At 33.3% G+C, this 23,015-nt stretch overlaps 1 protein-coding gene across 1 annotated transcript in view; it reads left to right on the forward strand.

The window, feature by feature from the left end:
* MAP3K4 (mitogen-activated protein kinase kinase kinase 4) overlaps nt 1-23,015 on the forward strand; it is a 140,896-nt gene that overhangs the window by 71,775 nt on the left and 46,106 nt on the right. The window contains exons 4-9 of the mRNA XM_044671820.1: nt 6,570-6,812; nt 15,476-15,622; nt 20,064-20,221; nt 20,867-20,983; nt 21,869-21,968; nt 22,080-22,163. Of these exons, the coding sequence (XP_044527755.1) occupies nt 6,570-6,812; nt 15,476-15,622; nt 20,064-20,221; nt 20,867-20,983; nt 21,869-21,968; nt 22,080-22,163 (849 nt within the window). The remainder of the gene's footprint in view (nt 1-6,569; nt 6,813-15,475; nt 15,623-20,063; nt 20,222-20,866; nt 20,984-21,868; nt 21,969-22,079; nt 22,164-23,015) is intronic.

Below are 23,015 nucleotides of genomic sequence, written 5' to 3' on the forward strand. Positions count from 1 at the left end.
TTTGAGATAACACTGCATTGTTGTTGCTGGCAGAGGTAGCCTTCATAAATGTGCAGTAGAAGGGACCTTAGAGGTCACTAAATCCAAACCCTCCCTTTTGCAAAGTAGTTAAGTGAATTGTCCAGAGAGACACATGTAGTAAGAGAGTGAGCTAAAGTTGAAACTCATGTTCTGACAGTGAATCTTCTGTCTGTTCCTTGATTACTCATCAACATATTGCTGAAATAAACTAAATTGAGGATAATATATAATGGAAATAATATCTCCTACATAGAAGCTGCATGAGGCCAGAAGGATGAATTGGGATTGGAAAGGAGGTCCTGTGCTGTAGGACAAACATCTTTATCTTTGAAAAGAAGTTGCGGGTGGGGGGCAGTAGACAGTTGGGTGGCTTAGTGGATTGAGAGCCAGGCCTAGAGAGGGAGGTCCTGGATTCAAATATGGGCACAGACACTTCCTAGCTATGTGACCCTGGGCAAGTCACTTAACCCTCATTGCCTAGTTAAAAAGAAAAGAAGGGCTGACATATATAACTGTATATACTACATATACATAAACACAGTATAGTCAAGGTTGTGGTGATGATGGTGGTACCTCTGTATACACACAGAGATGGCATAGTCATGATGGGAACTCAAGTTTTCTAATTAAATAACACCACAGCCATCGCCATTCAGAAGTACAGAATACTAGATCTAAGGCCATATATATGTCATCTTTATTATATTACTATTTTTATATAAAATTAAATGAGGAAATGAGTCTTAAGTTGAAATAGGGATTGTTTTGGCTTATATTTTAACACATAAGAAGTTCTTTACAGTAAGGGAATTGAAATTACAGTAAATATTGGGATGAACTAACACTACATGTTGAATCACCATTGTTGGAAATCTTTAAAGTTATTGATAGCTGTCTGTTCTAATGTTCATAGATATTTTAGAAAGGTTTTTTTTTTGTTTGTTATTTGTGGTATATTCCATTTTGGTAATGAACCTATAAAAAATAAATAAAGAAGATGAGTTGATTTAAAATGAGATTATATTATGCATAAAGTACCGCTCGTGTGTATGAGTCTAAGGCCACAGTAAGGGGGAATATATAGGTTTGCATATCTCTTTTAGTTGAAGTGAAGGGTTATATACACTTGATCCAGCATATTAATTATAGATTCCTGGTATGTTATATATGCACAATGAAGGAATGAATATTAGGAAGGAAGCAATATTAATTTTTACTTGAATAATTGGGTGAAAATTCTGGTAATAGAGTATGATACTCTAATCAGAATGAAGATTTACAAATATTCAAGGTTGTCAAAACATCTTAAATTCATGATCTTATTTGATACTCATATCAATCCTGTGAATTAGGCATTTCAAGTACTATTAACTCTTATTTTATAGATGAAAATGAGGTCCAGAGGAGAAGTAACTTGTTCAAGGCCACATAGCTATTAAGTGGAAGAGGTAGGATTTGAATCCATGTTTTCTGGACTGCTAACCTAAAAACTACGCCACTCTACTCTACTGTCCCTGTTGGGTGACTACTTTGGCATAATTGTGTCAGAAAACCTGGCTTCAAATCCTGACTTCACCATTTACTAGCAGACTCAAGGACAAAAAAAGAATGGGCAGAGTTGAAAGAAGAATGGATTTGAAGCCAGGTCCTGTTTCAAATCCTTTCTTGACCACTCTTTGTGACCTTGGGCAAAACACTTTGGACTTCACGTAAAATTAGGGATTTGGACAATGTGACTATAAGAATCTCTTTCAAGTCTATATTAATGACACCATAAATTTTAAGTCACTGCCTGCCTCCTGGCTTATTGTAAGCAAAGAACTTTGTGAACTATGCAGCCCTTTATGAATGTAAGTTTTTTGTCTTCCTCTTCTTAATTAGCATTTTGAGTCTGTAAGGCCATTTCCTCAGTAATAAAATGGGAATAATATTACATGCATTGTCTAATTCACATTGGCTCATTTGTCAGTAAATCTAACCAGTTTTATAAAGTATAAAACAATGTAAATGTTAGCTCTTATTACAATGTAAAAAGCATCAAGAAACTACTCTTTCAAAATGAGTTACTTTATATTTTTGAGTTTGAGGAGAAACTTTATAATTTCTTTGGTAAGAAATTAGCTTATTTTAATAGTCATTGAATCTGCTATGAACAGAATATCCAAAATTTTTAATGAAGTTAATGTCACAGCAACTACTTTATATTACGTATGGCACATGGCATAAGGATATCTTTCTTAAATTATGAAGAAATATGTAGTAAGTTTATGCATGCTATAATTTGATGATGAGTATTGTTGTTGTAAATATTTGCAGCTACTTGTTTTTCAAGAAAGTATTCCAAACCATTATATTTATTTGGAGGTAAGAGCCACTGACTACAGATGATTATCATCCAGAAATAAAAATAAAGCATCTCTGAAATTATAAGTCATTGGGAGACTACAACTTGATTGTCCCATTAGCTTTATAGCAACATGCTCTTCATTCAACGAGTTAAAATTCTACAGTCTACATTTTTTCTGTCTTTAGAATAGAAGTGAATAAGTATGGAGGAGACCATTCTGTACTTTGTGTTTTACCATATTCTTTACCTTTTATTGAAATTTGGCCACATTATTTAAAAATTGCCCAGGAATATACATTTTAATTAGTACTGCCCTTCTAATAATAAATTTTTGTTTAAATGTAATTTTCAACTTATTTTAACATATCAACAATCAATACCAATTAATAAGCTTGGGATTTTTTTTACATGATTAAAGTAGGATCTTTTATTTCATCCTTTATAAGCTCAAAGACATAATGTAATAACTAAGAGAATCACTTTGCATATTGGATAGCATTAATCTTGAGAGATTATTAAATGCTTTCTATGTGCCAAGTACTTTGTAAAGCTCAAGGAATATAAAGACAAAATGTCTCAAGGAAACAATTTGTATTATAAAAATATATATGCAATATAATTTGGGTGGGTGGTATTACTAGCTTAGGGCAAGAGTACGCTCAAGGAACGTGCTTATGTAGATGGTGGTACTTGGTCTGAGATTAGAAAGAAGCTAAAAGTTCTAAGCTGTAGAGGTTGAAGGGAGTGCATCCCAGACATTGAGGGGGTTGATGAGGAGACAATCTCTGCAAGTGTGTAAAGATGGTGATGTATTATTTTGTTTGATGAATGGCAAGAAACCCAACTTGACTATAAATTAGTGTTAAGAGCAGGGGAATAATGTATTAAAAGCTAGAAAGGTAAGTAAAAGCCAAATTGTGTAGAGTTTTAAATGTCAAATATATTTGATTATATGTCAAACATTATATTTTATTCTAGATTTAATAGCCACTGAAGTTTAATGAATATAGAGTGGCATAATCAGACCTATCAGGCTTTAGGAATATCAGTTTTGCAACTATGTAGAAGCTAGGTTGGAGAAGGGAGAAACCTAATGCAGAAAGGTATGGGAGTTCATTGCAGTAATCCAGACAAGAATTAATGAGAACTTAAACTGGGGTTGTGGCTAGGGAAGGGGAAGAATGCAAGAGATATTGAGTTAATAGTTCACTATTAAATGGTGCTGTAGTTAGATATGTGAGGTGAAGGATAGAATTTATAACAAGTCGAGGTGATTGGAAGAGTGACAAGTCTAGGTTCCCTAGACAGAAACAAGGAAATCTTGAAGATAGATGCTTGGGAAGGTTGGAGTGGAGAGAAAGGATAATGTCTTGTTTTTTATATGTGTTGAATTTGAAATACCTACAGTATGTCCAGTTGAAGATGTAGAATAAACTCTTAGTAATATGGGACCAGAGACTAGGCTTAGATATGTAGATCTAAGAATCATCCACACAGAGATGGCCATTAAATTCTGGGAAATTGATTAGTTCACTAAGAATAAGGTTGGAGAGAGAGAGAGAATAAACGAGAACAAGGACGGTCTTAAAGAACAACCACAGATATTAGGGAATAGGTTATGGATCAACCAAGGAGTCTAGAAAGAGCAATCTGAGAAACATAGAAACCAATAAATTTACATAGGGAAAAACCCAAAAAAGAGAAAACATCCAAGAAAAGGGAATGATCAACAGTATTAAACACTGAAGATCAGTCAAGAAGAATGAGGATTAAGGCTATTAAGTTGGGTAATTAGGAAATAACTGACCATTTGGGGGAAAGCAGTTTCAGTTGAGTAATAACTTTAGCAGAAGTTAGATTGTAAAGGGATACATTTTTCATTCTAATTCTAATCTTTGTAACTATAGGGAGCCACCATATTCTAAACAGATGATATTTTAATGGTTCATTTATCAGCCAGTGTTTGGTGATTGTAATCCATTTAATAGTTATAAATAATGGTTATGTTTCTAGGTTGGTACACAAAAACCTAACAAAAATAGAAGCACCATGGTACCAGGAATTAACCAGAATCCTGGGTTCTGGGGTCAGAAAATTTAAGACTGGAAAGAATCTTCAAAATCAAGTCTAAATTTTTACATTAGGAATAAACTGAGGGTAGAGAAATTTAAATACTTCTCACTTTACCACAAGAAAATTGAGGTACGTAAGTATAACTCTACACATACTAAGGTAGATAGTAATGTTATATTTTATATAGTACTTTAAGATTTACAAAGCATTTCATGTATGTTATGATCATTGGAACACTTTTGTAAATCAGATGGTATTTAAATCTGTTTTAAAGATAAGAAACCTGAGGCCATACAAATAGGAGGTATCTGTAACAGGATCTGAGCTTAGGCCTTTTGATTCTAAGTCCATTGATGATTTCATTATCCCAAGGTTATTAAATGCGTGTGTTTGTGTGTGTGTGTGTGTGTGTGTGTGTGTGAGAGAGAGAGAGAGAGAGAGAGAGAGAGAGAGAGAGAGAGATGGACAGATGGACTTTTTGGACAGTCTGGTAAAGGCTATGGATCCCTTCTCAGAATAATATTTTTAAGTGCATAAAATAAAATACATAGAATTTCAAAGAAGACTAAATGTATTGAAATAGAATTATCAACATAATTTCAAAAATAAGCTCACTGACTTCAGGGAAATAACCTCTGTACTCTGCCATGCTGCATATGGGGAGCAAAAAAAGTAGTTAGGAAAGTTTGTATAAAGAGTTCTTTGTATGTTATTAACACATGTCAAATTTTAAATCTATTTTAATCTATTTTACTTTATGCCAATACTTAACAATTGAAAATGTACAAATGTTCTGAGAAACCTTTAAAAGATATATCTTGACCAAATTTGTCTTAAGCAATAATTATTGAAAATATACTTCTAATAGTTTCTTATTATTAAATCCAGAATATAAATGATGTATGTGGAATCTATCTTGTCTTGAATCATAGACTGGATGACTATTTGTTTGGTATTTCATAAAATAAGTAGATTTTTGTTCTTGTATGGCTTAGAATAGTTAGAATCTGATTAGCTAAGTAATTGGCATAGTTGACTGTTGGACTTGGAGTTAGGAAGACCTGAGTTTAAAACTTGCCCAAGTTACTAATTAGCTGTGTGATCACAGGCAAATCATTTAACTTTGGTTAGCCTCAGTTTTTAAATCTGTAAAATGATATAGCCATATATTTATGAGGTCAGTGAGACATTTGCTTTTCAGAACTGAAATAAGAATCAGATGTAACCTTTGTAAAAAACTTTTCACTTGTAATTCAGATTCTGTTGAAACACTGAAGTAGATTTTAATAGAGGAGTATAAATGTAGAATTATGCCTTTATTATTGTAGTCATTTATAAAGTTGTTCTGGTTTATCTCAAGAGTTCTAAATTTTAGAGTACTAAGGTATAAACTTTTACACGTGGTATTATAGAATTATAATTTGATTATCAAGTAAATTTCTTTAAGATCCAAGCATCTGAATGTCAGAATTTACAAAATGGGCTTTAGCAACCTGAGAAGAAAAGGGGATGGTAGCTTGGGAATGAGGGGTTAGAAAATAATGGAATGAAGTTTAAGAAAAAGAAAAGAATCTTGAAGAGACAAACATTATTAACTTCTCCATATGTCTAAATATCTATTTTTTTATAAATCTTTACTTGGTTTTTCAGTCTGATCTAAAATAATTCCATAATTCTCTTAGTTCTTCAGAGTTCTCTTGAATTTTGAGTCATTTCATTTTTAAAGTAACCAGGAAAATACTATTTACAGCCTTAAAAATGTTGATTCTCTTCTGATAATTAATTAGTCTGAATGTTTGTAAATATTAAATCAGCTTGTGATTTTTGCTTATTTTATGCAGTACCTTTTCTTGAAGAAAAAAAAATGACTTAGTTTTATTTCAAAGTTTTATAGCCTGTTGATCCTTTTATTTCCCTTTTAGTCTTTTTTGGGAAAATAAAAAAATCATCAACAAACCAAAGACTTCCCTTAGATTTCAAAGTTCATATCATTTCTCTTTTGAAATCAGTGGCATATAAATTTACCAAGATAGTCTAAGAAATAATATGTCCCATTCATATCCTAACCATAATTTTGTTAATTTCTTCTGGACCATCTTAATCTTGTTTAATTTTGCTTTCGTTACAGTTTTCTGAGTTTCCATATCCCATGTTGTGTTCAGATTATATACAGTTGTCAAACACAACACCTTCATCAGAACAAAAATGCAGCACTGTGTCATGGGAGGAGCTGAAATCTATGGATTTGCCATCGTTTGAACCTGCATTCTTGGTCCTTTGTCGAGTGCTTCTTAACGTTATCCATGAATGTCTCAAATTAAGATTGGAACAGAGACCTGCTGGGGAACCTTCTCTCTTGAGTATTAAGCAGGTTTGCATTTAAGACTAACAATTTTAAAAATAATTAACATGTCACTTTGTTGTCTATGAATTTCTTGTGAAGACAAATATTTAATTCTTTTAGTTGTTGAACTGGTTGGTAAGTATAGTTTTGTGTATTGGAACTGTAAAGGTAATTGGTATAAAGCATACTATTGGTATGCTTTGTGATATCTTATTTAAGTATAGTGAGAGATAGTCTTAATAAAATTTGGTGGTTTGTGAAAAGTTCTGTTGGTTGTGTCTTTGTTTAAGTATAATGTACATAGGGTCTGGAGAATTTCCATCTGTGGATTGAATAATAGAGAGAGAAGTGAAGAAAACTAGATGAGAAATAAAAATGTAGGTCTGTGTGTTATGTTTTCATTACTTTCTACTCATGATCAGATTTGCTCCATTTTGGTACCCTCATTTTTCTCTGCTCATTACTAGAATATAGCTCAGACTCAATTCGTAAAGTTTTTCTTAGTATTTACTACTTTTCTATTCTCCTGACTTTCCCCCTCTGTGTTATACTACATATTAATTGGGTCTTTACTAAACCTTTGGAAAAGCTTTTTTCTTAAAAGCCAACACAACCTGTTTGCAAATCCCACAGAATTTTGTTATATATAGTAATGTATGTGTGAAAAAGCTTTGAAAAAATTTTAAATTATAAAATTATTAATCTTTGTTTGCTTAATTAGGAGTCTTGATAAATAAACCTCTCTGAACCTCAGTTTCTTCTACAAAATAAAATGTTGAACTATATGATTCAATTTAAGATTTATTGAGTTCATAGTATGCTTGAGGCAATTGATTAGTACTAAATAACATACTGTTTTCTTTAAAAAGCTCTTATAACCTAGAGGGTGAGATAAAATGTATATACAAATACTTTATTTTTATTTTTAAATTGTGAATATCTTTTTAAAAATATATTTTATTCTCCCAATTATATAAAATAGAAATTTCCAACAAACATTTTCTGAAGTTATAAGATCAAAATTATTTCCATTGCTCCCTTTCCTCTTACTTCTTTAAGATGGTAAGCAATTTGATCTGGGTTATATATGTATTATCATGCAAAATATTTCTATATTATTGACTGTCGTGAGTAAATATCCATATAAAACCAAAGCCAAAATGAAAATAAAATGAAAAATAGTATGTTTTGATCTGTATTCCAACTCCAATAGTTCTTTCTCTGGAGATGGATTGTATACTTAGTCATAAATCCTTCACAATTGTCTTGAATCATTGTATTGCTGAGAGTAGCTAAGTCTTTCACAACTGATCATTGTACAATATTGTGGTTATTGTCTACAATGTCCTCCTGATTCTGCTTATTTCACTCTGCATGAATTCATGTTGATCTTTCTAACTTTTTCTGAAATCATCCTCTTCCTCATTTCTTGTAGCACAATAGCATTCCATCACTGACATATATATATATATATATATCACAGTTTGTTCAGCCATTCCCCAATTGATGGACATACCCATAATTTCCAATTCTTTGCCATCTCAAAAAGAGCTGCTATAAATATTTTTGTACAAGTAGGTCCTTTCTCCCTTTTTTGATCCCTTTGGGATTTAGACCTAGTAGTAGTATTACTAAATCAAAGAGTAAGAGTATGTATAGTTTTATAGCCTTTTGGGCATAGTTCCAAATTGTCTTCCATTCTGTTGGATCAGTCCACATCTCCACCAACAATACATTAGTGTCCCAATTTTGCTATATCCCCTCTAACATTTATCACTTTCTTTCCCCGTTATGTTGGCTAATCTAATAAGGGAAACGTGTCCCTTAAAATTGTTCTAATTTGTATTTCTAATCTAGGTGATTTAGAACATTTTTATATGATTATTGATAACTTTGATTTTCTCATCTGAAAACTGCTTGTTTATATCCTTTGACCATTTGTCATTTGGAGAATGACTTTTATCCTTATAAATTTGATGTAGTTTTCTCTCTATATAAGAAATCAGGCCTTTATCAGAGAAATTTGTTATAAAATTTTTTCCAAGTTTGTTGTTTCCCCTCTAATCTTGATTACATTGGTTTTATTTGCACAAAAATTTTAAATTTAATATAATCAAAATTATCCATTTTACATCTTGAAATGTTTTCTGTTTTTTGTTTGATCTTAAATTCTTCCCTTCTCTGTAGATCTGACAAGTAAACTACTCTATGTTTCCTTAATTTTGTTATGGTATCACTCTTTATGTCTAAATCATTTTAGTATAGTATATGAGATGTTGGTCTATGTCTAGTTTCTGCCATACTGTTTTCCAGGTTTTCTGCAGTTTTTGTTAGAGTGAGTTCTTATCCCAAAACTTGGGATAAAAACCTTTGTCAAATATTAGATTGCTGAGGTCATTTACCCATGCTTATTTTGTATATAATCTATTCCATTGATCCACCATTCTGTTTTTAGCCAGACCAGATCATCTTGATGATTACTGCTTTATAGTAGTTTGAGATCTGGTACTTCTAGGCTTCTTTAATTCACTATTTTTGTTCATTAATTCCCTTGGTATTCTTGATTTTTGTTCTTCCAGATGACTTTTATTAATTTTTTCTAGTTCTATAAAATAAATTTTTGGTAGTTTAATTGGTATAGCATTAAATAAGTAAATTAATTTACATAGAATTGTCATTTTTATAATATTAGCTCAGCCTACCATGAGCATATACAAATACTTTTAACAGAAAGAAGAATGTAATCACAGAGATACAGATAGAGTGTACCGAAAGATCTAGATGGAGAATAGAAATTTGTCCTGTGACTTCATTGGTATAAGGAACTCCTTCCCCTAATATAGATTGGGACTTTCTCTGCAACTTATAGTCTTAGAGAGTTGCCTAGAGCAGTGATTAGTTAAATAGCTTGACCAGGGTCATACAACCAGATTGTGTCAGAGATGACTAATTATCAAAATAGAAATTATAGAAAATTTCAGAGGAATCTACTACTGTATTTTAGTGTTTAGGATAGATCCAGAGGGGGAAGGTAAACTTAATCCTGCATAGTAGATTTGAGGAGGATAAACTTCAAAGAATTCAGAGAAAGAATGGATAGGATCCAGTGACCTAAAATTAAATAGAGGAAATTGACCCAATAGGAAAAGAATGCTCTGAAGAAATATTGATGACAAACACAGTTGATTCCAGTAATAAAAGGAGTGACTGTCTAAGAAGACTGATGTTGATGGGACTGGACTGATGCTATACAGGGAGTTCACCAATCAAGTTAGATTTTTAACAAATGCATTCAGAAGATGGAAGCTCAGGTAAGAGAGAATGAATATAAAAGTGTGGCTTAGTATTTTAAGAAACATTTAAGGAATGCTGAAGCTCTAGGAGAGCTGAGTTTGGTGAGGAAAATTAAGCTCAATAAAAACCCATTTTGGTTTGAGTTCTAGTTAAATTAGAAATGAAGAAGCTCAAAGAAAGTACATGACTACATTTTGGGATGGATAGGACGGATGATTATAGGCAAAGGAAATAGGATCTGTTGAATTCTCATTCTGCTTCTGTTTTCTCTGCTAACGAGTGACCAATAGGGAATTGATGCAATGACAATAGCCACCTAAGAGAAATAACTATATAGTAAGAAACTACCTGCCTGCCCCTGTTGAGTTCAAGTCAGATGAATTTTGTCATTGGATCCTTAAAAAAGCTAGGAAATATGATTGCTTATTTCTCCTACTAGTTTTCAAAAAAGACTATAGAGAAGATAGGAGAAAGGCAAATGTCTTATTTTTTAATATAGAGAAGATAATGGATTCTAAAAACTATAAATAATATACTTGACTTTGATTTTGGCAAAATTTTAGAATATATTATTAAAGAGATAGCTAATGAACACCTAGAAAGGAAACATTAATTACAGAAACCGAGCATAGCTTTATCAAGAAATAGTCTGAGAGTTGCTTTACTAGTGGATAAGAGAAATGCTGTAAGTAATGGTTTATCTCCATTTTAGCAAAACATCCAGTAATGTGTCTCTCTTCTTATGGAAAAGGAGAGATATGGGATAAACAGTAGATAGAGAAAAGTCATTAATAGTTTGATGTCTATTTGGAAGAAGTTTTTGAAGTATTTCAGTGATCTTTTGCTTCGTAAGGTTCTATTTACCATTGCAATCAATCAATCAACAAATATTTTATTAAGTACCAGTTATGTGCCAGGCAAAACCATTATGTGCTGTGTGTTAAACACTGATCAATACTTTGGTATGCTTACCAAATTTGCAGATGACACAGAGCTGGGAGAGATAGCCAATGTGAATAGATTTTAACAGGATTGGGGCAGAATTGATTAAAATCAATTAATAGAGATAAATATAAGTCTTACATTTGAAACCAAAATCACCAGTTTCTGAATGTAAGTCAGCAGTATTTTGTGACAACCAAAAGACCAAATATATTATTGAATTATGTTAAGAGAAATAAGCTTCCAGGCATAATGTGGTAATAGTCTCTTTGTATTCAGCTTCATCTGGGATCAGACCACATCTAGAGTATTCTGTTTAGTTCTGTATATAACATTTTTGGAAGAACATTGATAAGGTAAAGAACATCTAGCAAAGGGATTATTAACCTGGGATTTTAGCTATATTTTTTATTTTGATAACTTTCAAAATTTATTTTTTTTGTAAACTTATATACTTTGTCTCAGTTATTTATTTCATTAGACTGCCAGAGGGATTCATGATAAAAAGTTAAGAATCTCTTGCCTAGATCAGGTAGCCAAGATGGTAAAATCAGACCACTCATTACATCAGTTTGAATAGGGGCTTTTGAGTTCCAGGTATTTCAAAATTGTAAGACTCGATACTTTCTTCTTTCAGTTTTTTTATTTACTAGCAAAGGCCTTTCAAACACAAGACCAATGTTAATGCACCAACCAACTTAGATTTTAAAAATATATTTTTAGAAGATGGATACAAGAGCAGGTGTATGGTTTCAGCATCCTGGTTGGAGAAGGGAAAAGGAAAAAAAAAACCCACACATAGGATTTGTGTTCAAATTAGGTTTATTAAAGAATATTATAACCAGCTGGTGATGGAACAGAGACTACAGTAGTCTTTAAGTCTGTTTAGATTTGGGTGCTGATCGAGCAGTTCATAAATAATATTTCTTTCTCTCCTTTTGTATAGAAAGTCCCACTTGTGCTAGAGATATTACCTCACTTTGGGGGGATCTCCAGAGTGTTAAATTGTGGTGAAACAAAGTAATATGTGTTACTTCTACTTCCAAAGCTATGTTTTCGGATCTTTGATCATTTTTATTGTTTGAGGGGGGTAAAGGAGAGTGATACAAGAATTAGCTCATTCCATGGCTGACTTTGAGCCTTTTCTCAGAGACAGGACCCTGCTTTTCATGATCCTGGTGGTTGTGAGTATATCTAAAGATATCAAAGTTTTTCACCTGAATTTCTGTTTTAACTCTAAATGAGTCTCCAGACTCTACAATATGATTTATGTACTGGTGACATGTTAATTAATTCACTGAAGTATTTTTGCTTACTGTTTCATGTATATGATGAAATTGCCTGCAGTAAAATGCCCAGGTTAGAATAGGTCCTTATTCATTCCTTATAAGGAATGGTTAAAGAAGTTGGAGTTGGTTACCCTAGGGAAGAGAATACTTAGAGGCTGATGGGGTCTATAAGAACTGATTTCAAATATTTGAAGGGTTGTCATATGGAAGAAAGATTCATTTATCAGACTAGCAATTTTATGTAGAAGTTACAAAGAGGCAAATTTGGGGTTGATATAAGAGTAAAAAGGAGAGGGCAACTTTCTGAGATTAGGTGAACAGCACCAACTTTACTTCTGGACCAGAACACTCACAAACATCAACCCTAGTTTTATGAAAACAGTGGGGAAATTCAGAAGGTGCTAAACAAAAAAACAAGAACTCCACAGGATTTACGGGAAGGATAGCTAATCTGTCTCTAAGAAAGCAGTGTTTAACTCCATTCAGTGTAAAAGTATAAGTGAAACTTGAAGAGATACAGGATTCTTGGTTCAGTTAGAAGGCAGATGAAATTCAGTTTTACATTATTATAATCTGAAGCACTTCTATGATACCCTGAAGGGTATTTATAGGCCAAAGACCTTTGGTACATCTCAACTATTCAGCACTGATGGAGCCATACTGATCACTGTGTTGCATCTACTTCAGTGATAAGGACATGATCCTGGAGCAATGGCTTGGACACTTCCATAGTGTTCTCAACAGATCAACACAATCAACACTGAAATCATTGATTTCTACCTCTGGTTAAAGTCGATCCCTCTCTAGCCAAACTTCCATCCAACTGAAGAAAAGGTTTTGAATGCCACCAGGCTCCTCTTGTGTAGAGCAAAGTACCTGGTGCTGATTACAAGCAGGGTGTGCACTGCTCATACAAAAACTAAAAGCTTCTAGTTTATATGGCAAAAGGATGTTAGATCCCAAGGAATTAATGCCTCCATGTCCATCTCTGTAAAGGAAAAGGAAATAGATTGTCCTGTGGTAGTCATGGGGTGGGGATTGTCTGTCTATCTCTCTCATATTGCTGGCAACATTCTTGCCAGAATCCTTCTTAATTGACTGAGCCTTCACCTGGAAGATAGTCACCTACCCTATAGCAAGTTGTGGCTTCAGAAAGTGCCAAGGAATGGTCAATATGGTGCTTGCTGTCTAACATTTCCAAGAGAAATGCCAGTGGCAGAACAGCAGCATGTACACATTTGTCTAACTGACCAATGTCAGAGATACTGGTAGTTGTCAGGGCTTGTGGAAGATTATGGTAAAATTTGGTTTTCTGGAAAAGTTCATCAGTATTCTACAACAGCTCCATGATAGCATGCTTACAAGCATTCTGGATTCATGGACAATGGCCACATTCCTTCTTTGTCACCAGTGGAGTGAAGCAGGGCCGTATGCTTGTTCCCATGCTTTTCGGTAATGTTGTTAGCTGCCTTCAGTGAGGATGAAAACGACATTAAGGTCGGCTACCTTTCTGATAGTAAGTTATTTAACTTGAAAAGATTACAAGCCAAGACTAAAGTGGAAGGACAGTCGGTGCATGAGTTTTCACTCAATGCAACATCTGAGATGCTGGGATGCAACAGATAATGAAATGAACCTCTGATGCTTGTGCTAATTTTGGCTTGACAATTAACATGAAGAAAACAGAGGTTCTTCACCATTTAGCACCACAGCATTCATACATGATACCAATGGTTACAACAAATGGAGAATTTTGAATGGTGTGGATAAGTTCACTTACTTTGGCAGTATACTTTCCAGGGATGTCCATATAGATGGTAAGGTTGGTGTATGCATGTTTGGGATGCTCTGAAGGAAAGCATAGGAGAGAAGAGGTATTAGGCTGCCTACCAGACTGAAGGTCTATAAAACTCTTATGCTGACCTCATTGTTGTTTACCTGGACAGTATACCAGTGCTAGGCCAGAAAACTAAATGCCTTCATTTGAATTATCTTAGGAAGATTCTGAAGATCCAAGATAAGATACTGAACATTGAGGCCCTCTTTCTCAAGCTGAACTGCCAATCATTCAGATTCTTTTGCAGAGAATGCAGCTCTGATGGGTTGGTCATGTTCAAATACCAGACATATATTTGCCTAAAAGACTTTTATGGAGAACTTTTAAGTGCTCACACAGAGGCCAGAAGAAGCAATATAAAGATACTTTCAAGACCTCTCTGAAGAACTTCAGTATTTATTGTAAGATATGGAAGACATTGGCATAGGACTGTCCAGCATGGCATACTTACATCAAAGAAGGTGCTATGCTCTATTCACAAAACAGGATTTCAGTAGCTCAAAAGAAAAGTGAGATGTACAAATTTAGAGACATTTTTATCTCAGAAGTTCATATAGACCAAAGCTTTGGTAGAGGCTTCCAAGCTTGTATTAATCTGATAAGCCAGTCAGACTGTACATTTACCCCAGTGTAGTGATGTCTTTTTGGTCCTCTTTGACTATGAAGGACAATAGTTTCATAACTTTCTGCAGTAGTGAGTGGCGACAACGGAAAAGCTGATAGATAGAAGAATGGAGACAAGTTATATTGAAATGTCTTGAGTACTGGAGCATTTGAAATTAAAAAGCAACAACAATCTTCATAAATTAGGGAGGCAATAAGACTAATCACAGAAACTCTGAAGTCAACTTGCTCTGGTCATTTATGGGAGCTAAACACCAATAAAAATAGGTAACATATAATATACTGCCACCTCCATGCCTTTCTTTGCATATACTTGTACCCATGCCAGTAATATTTCTTTTCCCTATCCCCATTCTTGGAATACCTTAATATATTCAAGGCTTAGCTTATGTGCCACCTCTGTTCCAAGGTCTTTTGCAATCTTTTTATTTTGATCACTTCCACTGCCCGAGAAGTTATTTTGTATTTACTTTGTAAGTCTTTTTTTATTTTTCTTTATATATGTTGTTTTACTCAGAAGAATTTAAGCAACTTCAAGATTTGAGACCATTTTAAATTTTGTTTTTGTATTCCTGATATATGATACAGTGTCTGGCACATAGGGTCATGTTAGATACTTAGAAATGAATTGAATTACTAAGAGATTCAGTAATAATAGATTAAATTACACATTATAACTCTAACATATGTTTGTTTTCTTATAGCTGGTAAGAGAGTGTAAAGAGGTCCTGAAGGGTGGCCTTTTAATGAAGCAATATTACCAGTTCATGCTTCATGAAGTATTAGATGATCTAGAAAAGATTGACTGCAACATAGACTCTTTTGAAGAAGACTTGCATAAAATGTTGATGGTAAGTATCAATGATGGGCAAAGTAGTCATCAGATTTTTTTTTGTTTTATTTGTTCTATATGATAAACTTGTTATAATTAGTTTAGTTTTTTCTTATAGAAGAAGTATCAGACTAATTTTACTTTCCCCCAGAGGTCAGAGAAGTAGGAGGAATGAATGGAACTTGCAATGAGGTCAATTTAGGCTTTATATAAGGAAAATTTTCCCAACTATTAGAACTGAAGTGAACTTCCCTTTACTTTGTGGTCTTCAAGCAAAGACTAGCAGGCTACTTGTTAGATATGTTGTAGAAGGGATTCTTTTTTAGGTATGGGTGTTTCCTCCCACCACCCCCCCCAACCATTTTTATATGACAGGAAATCTTAACATCAATTTAAATAATTCATTTGGGTATAGAATAGCCTACAGTCATGATTGAACTCTATCTTCTCTCTCTAACTTTGTTTCTTTATTATTTCTTGAGAAACTTTTTCATTCCAAACTTAGATCTTTTCTAGTGCTATTGCTTATACTACTTCCACCTTGTTTCGAATACTCTTCTCTCTTTTAATTTAGGAAGCTGAATCTTACCTTTATCATTAGTTTACATCATGCCTAATCTAAAGAAAGCCAACCATGCCTAATTAGGAACCACAATACTTTCTTTTTTGATTTTAGATCACTTACAGTCTAAAAATGTCAAGGTATTCTGAAAATGGGTTGACCAGTTACATTATAAAATATAGTTAATTGTCAAAAAACTTTGACATTTAAAAATTTGTCATGAATATGAATGTTATTTAATAAGTTTCTTTCACCAAAGTTATGATTAAATGAATATTTTAAAAATCAAAAACTTTTATTCATCTCACTCATTGTCTTGCTAAAAGTTTTAATATTAATGGCCAACATCTATATATCACTTTATTAGTTTTGTCTCATTTGATCCTTAATGCAGGGAAACAGATGTATCCTTTATCTCATTTTACAGATAAGGAAACTGAGGCAGAACTAAAGTGACTTGCCTCATAGAGCTAGTAAGTTTCTAATATCAGATTTGTCTCCAGTTCTGTATCCACTGTGCCATCTAAATTGTTTAAAGAATTTTTTTAGTTCATAAAAATTTGAGGAATCCACTAATTTTTAGATGTACAGTTTTCTGCCTGCTTTTTGTTGAGTGGAGAATAACATAGTTACAATTGTATAACTACATCAAAGAATAACTACAATCAAAGAATATATGAGGCAAAGGGACTTTAAAGAAGAGACAGTTTAAATGTGATGGACAGTATTGGCACAGGTCAAAATTCTTGCTGTACTAGTTGCTTGCTATGTGACTATGGGCAGTTCAATTTAAACTTTGTCAGTTGGGAGAAGTGGAAAAATGTATGCTATGTAAGCATACTTTTATGTTAATCAAACAGTAAGTTAGGATGAATATGAGGAAGTCAGAGAACCATAGGAAGATATGTATAAAGGGATGCAAAGTAAACAGAGCCAAAAGAATAATGAAAACAATGACTACACAAATAGGAATTTTTTAAAATAACTAAACATAAGTCATTCAATTAATAAATATTTATTGACTGCTTGCCATGTGCTAGGTTCATGTCTCTAGCATGTGGTAAACACTCAACAAATATTTGTTGTGCTTGGGTACAAGTGCTTGGGGTGCAGAAAAGGACAAAAACAATTTCTCAATTCAAAAAGCTTATATTTTAATAGATAAGCAAAAACTAAAGATATATGTACATGAAAGATACATGAAGTAGACTGAATTTTCCCTTAGAGGGAGAGGCTCAAACATCTGTGGCCAGGAAAAGCCCCTTGCAGAAGGTGGCATTTGAGCCAGGCTAGGAGCCATAAATTCTTTTTTTCTTTTAAACCCTTAACTTCTGTGTATTGGCTCATAGGTGGAAGAGTAGTAAGGTTGGACAATGGGGGTCAAGTGACTTGCCCAGGGTCACACAGCTGGGAAGTATCTGAGGCTGGATTTGAACCTAGGACCTCCCGTCTCTAGGCCTGACTCTCAATCCACTGAGCCACCCAGGTACCCCCCCACCCCCCATAAATTCTTAAAAGCCAGCAGTGAAGAATAAGAACATTCTAAGCATAGTGGACTGAAAATATATTTGTATGGAATTGGAAGGTGAAGTGTCATGTGTAAGTAACAGCAAGTAGGCCAGAATGGCTGGATTTTAGAGTGTGAAGAAGAATATACAGTAAAAAGACTAGGAAAGGGTCAGCTATTAAGTGCTTTAACTACCATATAGAGGACAAAGAATATGTGGGGCTGAGATAGGGCTGGCAGAGGGAAATATGATCAAAACTATATTTCAGAAAATTTAATTTGGCAACTAAATGGAAGATTGTTTGGAATAGGAGAGACCTGAGGCAGGGGGATCAATTAGAAGTCTATTGTAGTAGTCCTGAGATGATGAGTCCGAATTGGAGTAGTATACATGTGAATAGAAATAAGGGGAATTTATAAGAGATGTTAAGGTAGAAATGCAAGATTCGACAATAGGTTGGATATGTAGGATGAATGAGAAACATAGGATAACACTGATGTTGCAGACTTGAGTAACTAGAATGAAGATTGTAGTGCCCATGATGGTGATAGCAAAGAACATAAGAGGAGAAGACCTAGGGGAAAAAAATAATGAGTTCTATTTTGGACATGTTGAATTTGAGTTCCCTAATGGGCATAGATTATTCCAGACTACAGATAAGGAGGGAAACTAGATTTAGGGAGTCAAACTCAGTGATAAAAGTATCGGTCAATGTCCCAGAGATTAGACAATTAAAACATACTTCATCATAGCAGAGAAGTAAAGGAATCTTTATCTAGAATATTGTACATATTTTCAGAGAGATAACAGATTGCATGTTTTTGCTTGATATTTTTGCCACAAAAAGTTCAAACCAAAGTTCTTTATAATTTTTATATAAATTGCTTTTATTAACTACAAAAAGTATTAATAAAGTGTGTTTTAGAAACAAAAAAGCAATTGTTAGACTATTTTTTGCAAATGTTTGAGTTATTCCCTTTTCAAACCTTCATTAAGAATATCCTGCATATAACTATTGATAATCTCATGAAAGATGTTAAGAGATGGAAATGTATATATGTATATGTAGTTATTGATATTTTCCAGTTAACCATTTTTAATATAATGATCATGCTTTATATACTACTAACTACTACTATAATGATGACGACTAAGAATTTTTACACTCCTCAATTCTCAGCTTTCCTCACTCAATGCACTTGATTGTCTAAAAATTATAGGCAAATTTTAGTGGTTACCTTCTTTGGATTCTGGCATTCTGGCAAGGGTCGATAGTCGGTGGATTCTTAGAAATGATGTCTCTTATTTCATTTTTGTATTTGTATCCCCATATCCCCAGTACCTTGCACAGATCCTGACATGAAGTAGATGTTAAACATGTTTGTTGAATTTATTATTTATTCAGTCATTCTTTATGCGTTTATGTTCTTTATTATGCACAAGATAATTTGAACAGTAATATAAATATGATTTAACCTTTTGGTTTTGACAATTTAAAATTTCCATCAAATATGGTTAAAATTTGATTCTATTTAAGAAAACAGGGAAGGGGGCAGCTGGGTAGCTCAATGTATTGAGAGCCAGGCCTAGAGACGGGAGGTCCTAGGTTCATATCTGGCCTCAGACACTTCCCAGCTGTGTGACCCTGGGCAAGTCACTTGACCCCCATTGCCCACCCTTACCACTCTTCCACCTATGAGCCAATACACAGAAGTTAAGGGTTTATAAAAAAAAGAAAAGAAAACAGGGAAGTATGTAGCTTTTTAGGCTTCCATTGGATATGATATAAAGATTTTTCATAAATTCTTAACCATATTTCATACAAAACTATCAAATTGTGTACATTTGTGTCTTCTTATACACACGCACTATAATATAATTGGTTTTTTTGTTTTTTTTTTACTATTTACCATCTGTCTTAGAATCAATACCAAGTATTGGTTCCAAGGCAGAAGAATGACAAGGGCAAGGTATTTGGAGTTAAGTGATTTGCACCTGGTCCCATAGCTAGGAAATGTCTGAGGTCACATTTGAACTCAGGACCTCCTGTCTTTAAACTTGGTTCTCAATGCACTGAGCCACCTGGCTGCCCTACTTAAACTCATTTTAACTGTTTTCAAGTATTCATTGTAATTATTATAAATATTAGTTGTGCTAAATGGTACCGTTAGGATATATGAAGCTTGTGAAGAGTTATTTTTTCTAGTATTAATGGCTTGAGACTTTTGAGTTTTTGTTGTCATTATCATGTCTATTTTAATTTTTTTTGTCTTTTCCCTCATTAACTATTAACTTGCTACTGTCAGTGTTTCTGCCTACTTCCACTTTGAAGTTTTTATACTTCTTCAATTGAAAACTCATGCCTTTCTTTTTTATGTTTATATTTAAAGGTGTATTTTGATTACATGAGAAGTTGGATCAAAATGTTGCAGCAGTTACCTCAAGCATCTCATAGTTTAAAAAATCTTCTAGAAGAAGAATGGAATTTCACCAAAGAAATAACTCATTATATAAGAGGAGGAGAAGCACAGGCTGGAAAATTGTTTTGGTAGGATTTACTGGTTTTGTTTTTTTTTTTTTACATATAACCTTCTTACTAGCTTTCTTAATCTTCTAATATTGGTTTGATTTGAAATGCTTATTTTCTCTAAGCTTTCAGATTTTAGTTTAGTTGAAATCATAATCATTGATCCCAGTTCTCTAACCTACAAACCCATGGGAATCAGAGAGATTAATCTTCACAGGTTTACACAGAAAGGAAGTAGTTGGCCATAATGAAATAGATCCCTAGGCACCTGCCTTAGAAGGGAAGTAGAGTCATAAGATACTTGTCCATTCCTAGATTTTCTCTTGACAGTATAACCTGAGATGTCTCTACTCTATTTCTAATGCCTTAGGAAATAACTAGAAATAAGTTATTCTTTTTGCACTGTAGCCCCATAAAAGTATTGAATAAGGAAAGAGGACTGGTAGAGTCAGAAGGTAGACATTCTTACTTTTCCAGCTGGGGAACACTTGCTACACAGGCAGGGGAGAACTGAACATAATTCTTAGTAACCTTCATCCCTAAAGTACACTTCAGTACTGAACTCAATTTTTATGTAGAAGTTAGTGTTTTCATAAGGATTGGCAAATAAGTAAAGGTAATTTTTCTTCCTAAGTTTATTTCCTTTCTTCTATTATGTACTTCCAGTGACATTGCAGGAATGCTGCTGAAATCTACTGGAGGATTCTTAGATTATGGCCTACAAGAAAGTTGTGCTGAATTCTGGACTAGTGCTGATGATAGCACTGCTTCAGATGAAATCAGGTCAAGCCACTGTGTTTTATTTTTCCTCTTACTCCATGTTTTGCATTTTGCCTCTTATTCATGAATATAAAATTTGTTAAACATATACTAATTCAATTAGAATAATTACATGGAATAAATTTTAGTAATAAACTACATTTTCTAGCACTTTTCAGTTTTCAAAAGGTTTCCATTTATCTAGAAGCTATGTTATCACCACCTCATATATTCCTTGAGTGACCCTGAATGAGTTACTTTTAATTTCATCATTTTTAAAAATGAGGGAATTGGATTAGATGGCCCATGATGTCTCTTCCAGCTCTAGATTTATGGTTCAGGGAAGTGGTATACGGGAAAAAAATTATTGAACTTTAATTTTCTCATGTTTAGTTTTAGGAGATTTTATTTATGGATGAACTGAGAGTATATTAACTGAAAGTAAACATCTTCTGGTTTAAAGATACAGTTAGAAAAGCTAAGGACTTTAAATTTAAAGGTGGTTAGAATTGATTCTGTTAATATATTTTTCTAAGGGAAGAGAAAAAGCTGCTGCTATCTAAAATGTGAAAAAAAAGCTTTTGGTCTTTTGATTCTCAATATTTATAGGTTGGCTGGAGTTAAATAAAATTCTCATGTGGTTCCTAAAACTTTAAGAGATCTGATCTTAAACAAAACTATTTACAAGGTAATAGTTTTCATTGATGTTTACTAATTTGTGTGAGAAAATACAATTTTGTTAAAAATAAAACAATAAGCAAGTTTCATGATGTATCTGAAAATTTACTGCTTTTTATGAGCAATTTGAATTTATTTTGATGGAAGTAGCATTTGTTTATATATGTTTCTCTTTTTGTTCCCTGGGGCACATGTTAATTAATAGTAACAGAATTTCAATCAACTTTACAGGAGATCAGTTATAGAGACCAGCAGAGCACTGAAGGAACTCTTTCATGAAGCTAGAGAAAGGGCTTCCAAAGCACTTGGCTTTGCTAAAATGCTGAGAAAGGTGAGCTAATGATGGTAATTAAACTTGGTTTTCATTGCTTATATTTTTGTGTATCCCTAAAGAAACATTCAGTTCAGTAAAAATACTTTTCTTTTTTAACTATAACCCTAGGATCTGGAAATAGCAGCAGAATTCATTGTATCAGCACCAGTTCAAGACCTTCTGGATATGCTGAAATCAAAACAGTATGTTAAGGTAAAATTATTTTAAATTACATCATTTAAATGTAGGCATATCACATTGTATTGTATTCTGAGAGGTGTCAAATGCAGACTGGAGGCAAATGCAGCCTACAAACTTCTATGTGCTGTAAACCAATTTAAAACATAATTGGAAATGCCTCGCAAATGAAATAAAAATGCATTACAAGATATATAATGTTAATTTATGGTTTTCTGTATATGTGCCCACAGGGACCAGTTCCTATTTGAGTTTGACACCACTGACCTGACAGATGATCCTTTATAGATAGACTTTGGTTTTAAATATGTTAAAATATATCCTTACTTTAAGAGGAAGAATAGTTTTACCAAATAAATCTAGATATGCCAGAACAAAATAAAACTTAAAAGGGCCAAACAACTCACTAGAAGAAATCCAGGCTGCTGAATTTAGGGTCAGAAGACCTGCAATTCAGATAATGAAATTCTGCCATTTACCACTTTTGTGATTTGTAGACAACTCATTTAAGTTCTCTAGGCTTTGGCAACTTTATCAGTAGAATTAAAAGATTGGAATAAATGGCCTGTCTCTTAAGTGCTCTTACTACTCTAAACCTGATACCTATGGTCTTTTATATCTGTCATTTCTTTTAGAGGGAATCTATATTTTTTTTAAAAAAGTAATAATCTTGACTTACTTGCTCTGGAAAGATGATCAATTTTCAAATGTTTGTGAAGAAAGGGAATGTATCTGATTCACAGAGGTATTATTAACATAGTTCTCTACACAGTGTTTGTCTTCCTGACAGAAACTTTCTACAAATGTTTATGTGTGAAATCTGTGTTCTTCCTTGGGAGAAAGGTTAAAGGTTTTACAGAACATCTT

The sequence above is a fragment of the Gracilinanus agilis genome, chromosome 4, assembly GCF_016433145.1.
Source record: "Gracilinanus agilis isolate LMUSP501 chromosome 4, AgileGrace, whole genome shotgun sequence".
Lineage (NCBI taxonomy): Eukaryota > Metazoa > Chordata > Mammalia > Didelphimorphia > Didelphidae > Gracilinanus > Gracilinanus agilis.